Source organism: Melospiza georgiana, chromosome 6 (genome assembly GCF_028018845.1).
Source record: "Melospiza georgiana isolate bMelGeo1 chromosome 6, bMelGeo1.pri, whole genome shotgun sequence".
NCBI classification, from domain to species: domain Eukaryota; kingdom Metazoa; phylum Chordata; class Aves; order Passeriformes; family Passerellidae; genus Melospiza; species Melospiza georgiana.
Genome location: NC_080435.1, coordinates 35708112 through 35720619, shown reverse-complemented (window position 1 = coordinate 35720619; position 12508 = coordinate 35708112). Strand labels below are relative to the sequence as shown.

Below are 12508 nucleotides of genomic sequence, written 5' to 3'. Positions count from 1 at the left end.
TCTTTCTTGTTCAATTTTTATTGATCTATTAAATAATTTTTCTTTCCTTTGTCATGCATAAGTACCTCAGTTATTATTTGCTACCTTTTTTCCTATTGTTTCAATAATTTGGCCATATCCAGAACCCCTAGTCTGTAGTGTGTTTTCTTAGGAGTGATACAAAAAGCTGGGAATAATTCAGAGAATTATGATCTCATAGTTTTTCCTACTTGAATATAACTGTCATGAATACAATTCAGAGTGATCTTGGTATCAGAATGTAAGTATCATGGCACATAAAAAATTCCACCATGTGTTCTGAGCAGGAAATGCAAATTCAGTAGAAGTAAATAACCATTTTCTACACTTGACCCAGTAGAGTTGCTCAGTACTCAGGAAGAATTAGAGTTGCAAGAGTTCATTTAAGGACTTTATTTTTTATTTTATAAATATATTTCTAAGGACACCATTTGTGGATGTAAGGAAGGTTTACCCACTTTGTTGAAAGGCAAAGTTCAAAATGTACCAATCCTAGTTTATCAAAAACCTACAAAAGGGCTAAATAGACAAATGCATAATAGTTGAATTTTGATTTTTAATTAATATATGCATATATTATTGCTTCTGAATAATGATTAGGACAATTTTAAACAACGCACTTGATTTGTTTGATCAGTCTCAGTGTTACCTTGTTTTTGTGAAATAACATTGGACCCTTTATAAACATGATTAGCATTTGACAAAGAGATGAATTTCTCTCAGATAAAAAAAATCTTATATCCATTTAAAAGATAAGCATCTTTGGATTGGAGAATGATCCTATGAAATCCTCTGCTAAAGGAGGGCTTTCCTTTATGCCTGTATTTGCTGTCCCCAAACAACTTTGGGAAAAGCTTCTGTCAGAGACTGCATCTTCCTACCTTAAAAAAATGCAAGTCTGTAGGGGAATAGTCTTTATTGATTCCAGCTTCATGAAATTACTTGGATTTTTGGATGCTATTTTTGTTGTGATTCTGACATTGCTTTTTCCTATGAGAAAAAGAAAATTTAAAACTGCATTTTGTATCATGCAGGAATAAACAATCCATAAATTAAATGGTTTGAGAGAAGATTAAAAAAATCTAATTAGGCTGGTAAATTCTTTTTCAAATGGACAAAAACAATCTTCTTGACTTAAAAAAAAATCTCATGAATGATCAAAGAATAAGGATTCTACTGAATTTGGGTTTTCCCCCATTTCACGATGTCTCAGTCCCTCATTAAGCTATTGGACATATTTTACAATACTCCATGGTTTGTTTTTAGTGCTAAAAAAGATTTCAGAATGAATAGGAATTTCATTTCTATTTCAGAGTGGTTTATTAGTTTCGAGGAGAGAAATCTAGAATTAGATTTGGAGAAAACCAGGCAGATTTTAAAGCCTGACATAATTCTGATACACTTGGTCAATAACAGCATTAGGATAATTCTCCATGCTGGTTAAACAGAGGGTATGTTGTTATTACTAAAGCTTTTTTCAGTCTTTGCCTTGTTCTGAGTAGGCACAAATTAAAGTTTCAGAAAAGAATATTGCTGTGTATAGCTGTGAAATGCCATCTCAAAAATTATAAGATATCAGTAGATGGTTTTTACTTTGTTTATTTTTGTTTCTGTTTGTGATTAGAAACTACTTACTGCAGCTTTTTTGTTTCTAGACTAGAGTAAATGCTTTGTGCTAGGCTCTTGCCTTGAGGAGTACACTACTTTTCATTTATAGTTGTTCATACTGGAACCTGTTTCACTTGAGAGAGCAATTTCTAATGTCCTTTGTATTTGCACCCAGAAACATATGCTAGGCATGTTTCAGATACCTGTTTTAAAAAAGGCATCAAACATGGATATGCTTATATGCAATCATTCTTCTGACCAATAATTCTTTAATTTAAAAAGTTGAGCTGTGTTTGTTTTGGGATATATTTATTTTGTGTATATTTGGGTCAAAATATATGACTGACTGGTAGGTATTTTGCCTTTGTAACTTGTTTGATTTGTGCCAGTTCTCCTCCTGCCATTTCTTCAACTTTTACTGTTTCCAGTCAGTTCTTCTGTTAGACAATTTAGACAGCTCCTTTTGTGTTAAGTAGTGTTAGTTAAGAGTCATTAAGCATCTTCAACTGCCAGTGCTTTGGATATACCAGTTTTAAAATTTATCTTCCCATTCCATTTATTTTCAAGTAAGACTTTTCATATTGTGAAGATTTAACTACTTTTCTCTGTTTCCTGAGACTTAAAATGCATTCTTGAAAATGCACATTGTTAGCATTTAAATTACATTCCAAATCGTACCAAGCCATCAATGCTGCACCTTTTCCACAGATTAACATTTTCTAGGCCTTTTCTCCACAAGACGCCTTATTTTTTTTTTTTTTTTTCCCAAAAGAGATATGTGAGCATGGCTAGTGAATAATGAAGATCTGAAAGACTCCACAAGTAATTAAGATTTGAGGGCAACAAAAAGTAATTATCCTTATAGGTGGCAGGTAATTTTGGGGTAAGGAAAAAAAGAATAGGCAAAGGGTTGTTAGGTCCCTCAGGCACATAAATGCTTTATGGAATTTTCACACCCTTGTTCAGCTTAACATACATTACTGCTATTCATTGGCTTGCTAATGAATGTGAAAAATTGTACTTTATTTGAATAAATGATGCCATCTGAGCCTGTCACAATAATATTAAAAAAGCATATCAGAGTGCTACCACCTACTCTGATGCTGATATTTCTAGGGATAAGAGATCATAAGTTTTTGTGAGCATAAATGCTCTTTAATAATCCAGCTCCTGCTGGCCAATGTGATCCTGCTGCAGGAGTCCTATCCCAAAGGCTCAAAATCCTGTAGTTCCAGATGGTATTGGACCTTTGGAAGAGTGTGCTTGTTTCTTCCCTCAGCAGAATTACTGAGCTTCAACTTCTTTCCTGTAACAAGGAAGAAGTTCTGTGGCTGGAGGAAAAGGGAAGAGCAGAGGGATGGTGACTGCAGCCTCCCTCCTCCCCATCCCCAGCACGTGTACCTGCAGGGCTCCTCTGCTGCTGACTTAGAGAAGCTTTATGAGCATACCTGGTTTAGTGTTAGAGAAGGGAATAGACTTGAAAAATTGTTGAGAGAAGGGCCATTCTTGGTACAGAATTCAGACAAGTAGTTAGCACAGATTAGGTATCATTCTTGAAGTTCACATTCCTCATTTTTAAATCTGTTTCTGTCCTATAGAATGGAGCTCTCAGGCAAATAGAGAAAGGAGACCATTTCACATGTATTTGTATCTGTAGAGAGTCTGATTTTTAGAGACGAACTTGTCTTTTGTTGCCTATTGAGAAGAAGAATTGGTGAGGTTCTTAAATCTGTAACATTTTTCTTGTGTTACTGCACAGCAGGTCCATGGAGGAGTATCTGAGCACCAGTAACTTACTCAGATTAATTAGAAATTCCAGCCCATGAGATGATTCTTGAAAAGTAGCTGTGGAAAAACTCTTATGCCTTGGAGTCCTTTGAGATGCATATTCCTTCCTTCAAATCCAATAATAAAAATAATAAACACATTGAAATCTTGTACCATTTGTATACACATGAAATTGTTGCATTATTCTTTTGAATAGTTGAAAATACTCACAAAATGACTGGCCTTTAAAAAGGCTCCTGTCTGGCTCAATCAGTACTGGCAGGAGATCTTTTGTTCACTTCATCTGATTCTCATTGGTACTGAACTTCCCAGGGCCATTATATCTACCTTGGCTATTTTGAAAGTAATTTTGTACAAGAATGAAAATAGTTCAGCAAATACCTGTGAAGCAGGAATTTTTGAGTGCTTAGGAAAAAAGAATGTGTAGCTATAAAAATAGAAAAAGAGCAACTGTCATCCAGTGCAAAAAGTTGTGAAAAAGTCCTATTTAGAAGCAGTTCTGCCTACATAACATTTTTTACTCCTTTTTATTGTAGACATATGATATGACAAAATATTTATGAATTTATATAAATCCTCTGGTGGGCAGAAATGAATGTGACATTGTTTTTTGAGGAAAAAAAATCTCTTTATTAAACTTCAACTTACCTCTTACAACACCAAAATCATTTTACATAATGCTTTATTCCTACATCCAGGAAATGTTTTTAATGCTGCCATATTAATTATTATCACTTTAGTAAGATGAGTAATTCCTATTTATGTTGTATAAATAGGAAAACATGTTATGTTATGCGTGTATGTAGTGAGCCTTTGAGGAGCTCTCCATCTTATCTAAACTAATACTTAAAGTTTCTTGTATAATTAAGTGTGAGAACTTCATATCTTTTTGGGATGATTCCATCTAAAGGTAGATGGGATGCACTGGATGTTCATGGACATCCCTGTCTTTCTTAACCAGCTACGTTGGTTAAGGGCATAAATTCTATCTAGAAAACTAAATTTAAGGGAGATTAATGCCATTCATAGAAAAATCAGCAGGACATGCTATAGAAAGGTTACTGTCTGGTGATCAGGAAGGAGCTGGGAAGACAAGGAAAGATAATTCTGACACACCAAATGTTTGATCAGTAATCAGAAACTCTTCTTACCATATGAACTCTGAACTAGAGTCTGCTGCTGGGGAGCTATGGATTTAATTAAAAATACAGCACATAAGATCTATTATGAGCAGAACATGGATTAGACTAGCACTTAGGCATGAAAAAAAGGAGGTAGGTACAAAAAGAATGTGGTTTGTGTTTATTTGGGCCTATTCTGGATGTATGCTATAATGACTGCTTCACACCAGGAGCTCATCCTGGTTTTGACAGAACACTCTTGGTCTGAAAGCAAAAGGTGTGTGTATCCTTGTCTCTCTCCTCATAGTTCTGGACTACTATGCAGAATACTTCTAATGATACAGTTGCTATAACATGCTTCTTTACATTTTATTCCTACCTGTAATTATGGCTCTAATGTTTGCCTTGGATGCTATAGATAAAGGTGATTCTTTGCAGGATCATGACTTAATTTAAAAAGCATTCATTCATAAGCATATTCTTGAAAAAATCATGTTCCCCTGATTGCTGTCAGTGTTTACCTGCAATATATGGGAAAAAATATACATGCAGTCACATATATTTTAATAGAATTTCTAATCTAAAGTTTGAGTATGGCTCATTTACCTGAAGTTTGGTATTTACTTCCTCTAAACAAATAAATGTCAATGATTGTATTATGTGATTTGATTTCTTGAGCAGCTCAGCTAATCCAGAAGGATTTTCCAAAGCCTTTCACAGGCTTTTAAACTATAGAACTTGAGAAATAGTTCTAAGGAGAAAAGCTCCTTGGTGATTTCAGCTCTACCACTCCAGTTACCACTCTAAATTATAAAATGTATCAGTTCCTACAATTTCTCAGAGTACATATTTTACTGTTTAAATGAGTGGGTTTTCCCCTTTGGTTGGTAATTGTCATGTAGGAGGCATTATGAACAAAGGTTCATATTGCTATAACATAGTATAAAAGCAGTAATTGTGAAGTGAACATTACTTTGCAGGAAAAAATAGTCTCACACTCTTTTGTTAATAAAAAAAATTCATTTCAGATATATTGAAAAACATTTGCTATTTATTTTCTTTCTATTCTGTGGTCCCCTTCTAAAAATATGGTCAGTTATTTTCTTTTCTCCAGAAGATATGGTCTTCTGGTACTGTTGTGTGTGCTTGGTTTTAATGAGTTTGAAAGATTTACTTATCATTGACTTTCACATTTTCACCAAATTTCACTCCTGGATTTTTAATAAATGTTTGCTTATTTAGATGGTTACTGATAGGGAAAAATGGTAACTTTTGCAATATTCCAGGCCCTGATAATCTAAAAAATACATGAATAATCAAATGCTTACATTCCATTATTATAAAGTATGACAATGGTGAGCCCATTTCCTTTTGAAAAAAAATCAGAAGTATTTTGAAGTCCATCAAGTATATTACCACTGTTAAGAACAATTGAGACAGATTTCTTTTTGTTAGCAGAGAGTACCATGCAATTTGGGGCTCATCAAAACTAATGTTATTTTTTTTAAGGAGAACACGTAAATAGCAATGATTAATCAATTTATTTTGTATTTTGTTTAAATTCTGTTTTATATTCCCATTTTTTATTGTAAATGTTATGACAGACTCAGGTGGGTTCTGTTTGATTAAACAATAGTTCATTTGTTATAGATAATTTTACAAATAATATATTAAGACAAAAATTCCCAGAAACAAAATTATTAAAGTATAGTGCTTCTTTCCATGGTTTGAGGGCTTTTTTATTTCCAGTGCTTTTGTTATCCAGAACCATGCTTTCCCAGAGCATAGGTAGGTTCACTTTCATTGCAGCCATTTGGGCATTAATTTGTACACATCCTTTCTCTGTGATTGTTTCTCATCTAAGTAACACTCCTACATAAAAACATAGAAAGAAAAAAAAAACTCTGGCCCTTTCCTTTGGTTTTGGAGACATTTACTACCTTTTGCAGTGGAATCTTTATTTTTTATTAATAACTCTTAAACAAAGAGAAGTAGTTGCAATCCTGTCTCTTACACATGACTGTAGTAATAATAATAATTCTTCATTTGTCTTTTATGTGACTAAGTTTCTGGGAGATCATCATCAAAGCTGTAGCTGATACATAACAAAACAATTTCTATTTAAGGGATTGTTTGCTTTGTAAGATGACTTATCATCTTTTCTAAACCTTTAATAGTGATGAGGTTTGAGTTTTTTTAATTTCCATGCTTTCTCTCTCATATGGGAATAATCTGTTGCTTTAGTCATGACTACGTTAAACCTGGATTCATGTAATTCAGTCTTGTGTCCAAATCAAACAGATTGTAAACTTGTTTTCATAAAACTCTGAGGAATCATGCAGAATTTTTAAACTTGATCCATTTCAAGATCTGAGTTCTAGTGAAAGCTGTCACCTATTCAATCACAGTGAAACAAATTGGTATATATGTGGGTATGAATAGGTATGTGCACACATATGTGCATGGCTGTCCAGATGTCATACCTAAAAGCTTATTAACCTGAGTTCAGCTTCCTATGAATGCACCCTTATTTGTGTGAGTTTCCTAAGCAAGCAGTTCCAATGTTATTTTGTCTGGATGAAAATAAGAGCAGACCATCAATGCCCTGGAATTTCAACCAGCCCTTGTTTCCCCTTTCATTCTGGGGGGACTGGGATCATCAGGCTTTGGTTTGAGTAGCACCTTTCTGTCAGTGAGGAATATGGGTACAGACTGTGTGTTAAGACTAGTTAATTCTCTGACAAGAAATAAGGTAAAAAGAATAGGAGATAAGAACTGAAGGACAAAGCTGTCCAGTTGAGATTTCTGTAACATTTCCCTTATCTGTGAAGTGTTACAGAAACACAGCACGTATCTTATGTCTTGCATTTAAGACTGTGCATTTTGTCTTTTATATTACAAAGGGGTTTTTTTATGTGTTATGTTGAAGACCCTGTAAGATACTTCTAATGCATTTGAATTAAAAAACATTTTTATTTTATGGCTTTCATTTTCTAAGGCTTTATCCAAATGTGCAGTGCAAGTGTTATATCCAAGGAAGAGTTTTATCAGAACTTCATGTTAAACAAGTTACTGACAGTTTTTAGTTTGCTTGGCAGTAGTGTCCGAGCACAGTCCTATTTTCCCAAGGGGTTTGCCTGATCAGTTTTTGGCTGAATCAGTCTGTGTGGTGTTCTATAGAATCCTCCTTTAACAGCCAACTGATCATGGGTCACAAGAATACATGTATGGGACATTGGGTTTAGTAGAGTGCTGTACTGGGAGTTGTCAAACAAAAAGCTTCATGTAAATGAGCAGATGAGAGACTGTAGTGCAGCTTTCACTTAGTTAAGGTTTTAGCTTTGGCTTCTCTCACAGGTTCTCACTTTTAGTATCAGAGAAATTGGCATGGTACACTGGGAAAGTACAAGGAGATTTAATTAGTGGATATATTGGGATTACCCTGGGCTGCTATTGCATTGTGCTTTTTAGGTTTTCAAATTCTCTTTAAGATTGACGTAAAAGCCCAATGTAAAGTTTATAGAGTCATATAAATGCCAGAGATTTCTGAAAGGTACCATGCATTCCCCAAAACATTTCAGCTGAGAAATGCTTCTTATTTTCCAAAGACACAGAAGCACATTTAACATTTAGTGAGCATTTCTGTGAGTACAGAAGAACTACACATTGAATCAGAGTCTTTAAGTAACCATTTTAAATTTTAATGGCAACCATGTATAGATGTGTGCCAGTTAAGTGCAGAAATGCAAACATCAAAAGCATCAGGATCATTTATCCTGTTGCATCTCCTGCCATTTATTCTAATGGTTGCTTTAAAAGCTGTATCAGTTGTCCAATAAGTAAATAACATTCTCTGAGAAAAATCATGGTCTGTTGTTTGGAAGTTCTTGAAACAATTAGTGTGGTGTGCAAGGATATTTTCCAGAAATAAAGGTTTAGGTAGTTACCTGAGGTAGGAGGAAAAATGAGTTCTTAAAGTTATTGCAAGCCTGTTTACATTTTAGTCCTAATTTATTAGATATCAAAAGAGTCTTTTGTCTAGTTTCCTGTAAATTGTGTGATGCTTGGTAATGGTTTCACTTTTCCCTCTCCCATGGAACTGCAGAGAAAAAAGAAATATTCTATATAATGCCATGTAAAAAACAGGGCCCAAAAAATGCCTCCCTCTAAACTAAACAAAATAAACTAAAAAAAAAACGGATTAAGGTTTCCTTTTTACTCTGATGGTTTTACAGATAAATTTTTTTGGTGAGTGTACAGGCAAGTTATTTTTGTGCAATTAGATTCTGCCTCTTATTTGATAAGAAAAAGTAAAAACCCACACATGCAAATTGAATTTGGGTTCTAATATGAGGGGAAAGAAATGACGCTGCACTTGCTGAAAAGTAATTTAATTTGAGACACTTAGGGGAAAAAAAAAAAAAACAAAACAAAAGATTGTAGAAACTCCAGCAGCATGTTTTTAGATAGTTTTTTTTTTCCAATTTATAGCTACATGCCAATTTCTGCGATGGACTTTGTCATTATTGAACATAAACATTCTTTCTGGGTTTATTTAATGTACAGGGGTGATGATCACCTATTCTACATTTAGCCATTATCTTTGTCAAAATTATTCCTCTCTTGTATATGTTTTGTATCTTCAGATATAAAAGGCAGTGTTCAATACATGACCCTAGCACCTAATTGAGTTGTAAATAATTTTTAGAAAGAGAATAATTTTATATTGTTTATGCTTTTAGAACATAAATAAGGGCAGTGAGTTTTGGTAGTTTGATTTTCTTTGTCAGCTATTTCAAAAATTAGGTCTGCCCTTTAAATCCATATTTTGAAAATCATGTGAAAAAAAAATATACATACAGACGCGTGAGCTTTTGTTCACAGAAATGTGAAAAAAGGATTGGATAAAACTGTTAACTGAAAATTATAAGCAGTCTGGCACTTTAATTCATACACTAGAGAGTCTAAAAGCTCTTAAAATGACGGAAATTTCACCAGTGTTAGTGATTTGTAGGTTTATTTTTGCTATACAGGTTGGTCATGTAGCTGTCAGTTTTTCTTTTGCGTAATTCTTATTGTACTTTAGGATCTGAGTGAGAAGCTATTACAGTCTGAAGGAATATGACAACATTGCCTTAAAAAGATTAACGCAATTCAAGACTGTATAGGTATACAATTTCTCCATATTTTATAACTTTTAAATTTTTTTGTGCGTGTGGCTAATAAAGCAAATATGCAATTTCAGACTTGAACTCTGTGTGAGATGTGTTGTTGCACAGTTTTATTTTTCCATGGAGCAGTGATTTCTGCTGCTACACCCTAGTTCATACATACTGAAATGTAGCATGCTTGGTGTTACATGCAGCATATTTTTATCATGCAGCGCCTTCTAAAACAGCAGAGATTGCGAAAGACCCTTTAGTCACCGAGCAGCGTCAGGCGCAGCGCAGTCGCTGTTTGTCAGGGGTGTTTTCCATGCAGGTGTTTGTTGTTTCGGGAGCCGTCCCTGCTCTCGGGATGAGCTGGGGCTGGCCCGAAACCCGAGCCGAGCTTTGTTTGCCCGTGTTGTGTGCCGAGGCAGAGGGGAACACTTGCATTAGCTGCATTGATCAGCCCGCCGCGCATCGCAGCGTTTAGGAGACAATTAATACTGCCTTGTAAAGACTCCCCGGAGCATTTCCTTGGAGCTGGATCGCTTTACACAGAAACCGCAGGCGGTGTTTGCAAAAGGGGAGGGAGCCAAGTAGGAAAAAGAAAAAGGGCATTAAGAAAGCTTTGTCTAGGAACCAAGTTTCATTTGCTGTGCTGGCTTTCACTCGTGGCACTCAAACTCCCTTTTCTGAGAAAGCGTTTGGAAATGAAAATTAGCTGTGTTTTGAAGCGGATTTGTTGAAAAGATGCTGTAAGAGGTCACAAAAATATTTGTGAAAGCTTCCTCCAGAGAAATATGCATTTGATTGGGAGACTTTTATAATTTGCAGTTAAGAGTGTAAACATTCTAATTTTAAATTAAGGATTAATAATCTGACATATTTTGGCATATTGGTTGACAGGTTTTAATTCTAATTTTAATTATTTTTAGATAACGTATTTTGATAGAAAAAGAAAAAAAGCATGTTTCTTATTCTGTCTTTTTAGCTGCAGTGCTTCTACCAGTGTTGAATTTCAGTATTGCCTGATACTTAACATAAAAATCAGATTTTAAGTATATGTGAATATGTTATCTTAAGAGCAGGCAAGGCTCTTAGTGTGCTTCTTCTTCTTTAAGTAATAAAATATTTAATATTAGAGATAGAAGCAGGTGAAGAGTATAAACTAATAAAACCTAATTTTTTTCTTGGAAATTCTGAAGGTTTCCGTACTGTTCTCTGTTGAAGTCTATGTTGCCTTCTTGTAAGGAGCATATTTTAAGATGATAAAAGCTGATAAAATTTTATGCTTTATTTAAACATAAAATTAAATGGAAAGGAATTCTATTGAGAAGGTTGCTTACCACTCTGGTACATTAATCTATGTGAGTTCCCTGCAGATTGCACAGTGGAAGTGAGGCCAACCAACATGTGGTGAATTTCAGAAATTGTTGCAAACTTGTTGATATTTGCCACATCATTGCATTGCCATTTTCATTTTCTTATGTAGAGTGAATCAATTTTATGTGAGAAAAGAATAATTTGTAACCTTAGATCAATAGTGTTTACTAGGAATATATAAATGAAAAATATTATTTTATTTATTTTTGTGCTAATTCTATGGCTCAGATTTATTATTTTGCTCCCGTTCTCCATAGTCTTGAAGCAAAATATGCACTGACATTGAAAAGAGATATGTATCTGGCTTATGTTTACAACACAATCAGTATTAAGGTACTACTATATTTTTAGGAATACACCAATATCTTGATAGTTCATTTTATAATTGTCTTCTGTTAATAGAACTGTTCTACTGATATTTGAAGACAACAGTGAGGTGATGAATATAAAAAAATTGTGTATATTGGAAGTGTAAAGAATATGTTTTTGAAAGTATGGATTATGTGAAATTCTAAGGCAGTTTTACTTGAGTGTGTAGGTTGTCGTATGTTGGTATTCCTGTAGAATGAAATTGGAAACTACAATATTCCTTTTTAAGTTGGTTTTGAGGGGTTTGGAGAGTTTTTTTCTAACTCCTGTCAGATCCTGTTTTTCAAGTCAAAACTGATTTTCTGGAACCTATTTAAGGGGTTTGATATGTGGAATACAGAACATGGATTGTTTCAGTGAAGTGTTATAATCTTACCATTCGGATTGGTACTGAAAGGTTTTATATTTGTTTAGTCATATAAAATCATCTAAAAGCAGCCTCATCACAAAAAAAAAAAAGAATCAAGGAACTATTTTTCAACAGTTCTGCATCCATCTTCAGCCATCTTGTAGATGTTTTTAAATAAGAAATCAATAGATAAGAACTGGTGTTGATTTTCTGTAGCACAAACAGAACAATTTCATTTTGGAAGAGGGTTATGAGTATTCTGACTGATGTTAACCAGGCTGACTTGGAAAGTTAGTGATTGTGGGATCTACACCAATAGCTGTTTACAATGCCTTCACATCATCAGTATGTTATCTTTCAGAAATCTGTCATGTGTGCTTTTAGGGAGGTATTTTTCGTTGGTTTGGCAGCATTGCCTTTGAGTGCCATCTTTGTGCCCTAGCTGAAGCAGTCTGTGGGACCTTGAGGAATCCTCAGCATTCAGATGCCTTTTGGTATTTGCAGGTACAACGGAGCGGGTGTGTCTGATCCAGGGAACAGTGGAAGCACTAAATGCAGTTCATGGCTTCATTGCAGAGAAGATTCGAGAAATGCCTCAGAACGTGGCCAAGACAGAGCCTGTCAGCATCTTACAGCCTCAGACCACTGTTAATCCAGACCGCATCAAACAAGTGAGTTTTTGCTTGGGAATAGAGAGTCACAGCAGCTCCTTACAAGTCTTAAAG

At 34.6% G+C, this 12508-nt stretch overlaps 1 protein-coding gene across 2 annotated transcripts in view; it reads left to right on the top strand.

The window, feature by feature from the left end:
• Positions 1-12508, top strand: part of NOVA1 (NOVA alternative splicing regulator 1) — a 139202-nt gene that overhangs the window by 90828 nt on the left and 35866 nt on the right. For both annotated transcript variants that reach the window (XM_058026094.1, XM_058026093.1), the window contains exon 3: positions 12288-12454. In XM_058026094.1, coding sequence (XP_057882077.1) covers positions 12288-12454 — 167 coding nt within the window. The remainder of the gene's footprint in view (positions 1-12287; positions 12455-12508) is intronic.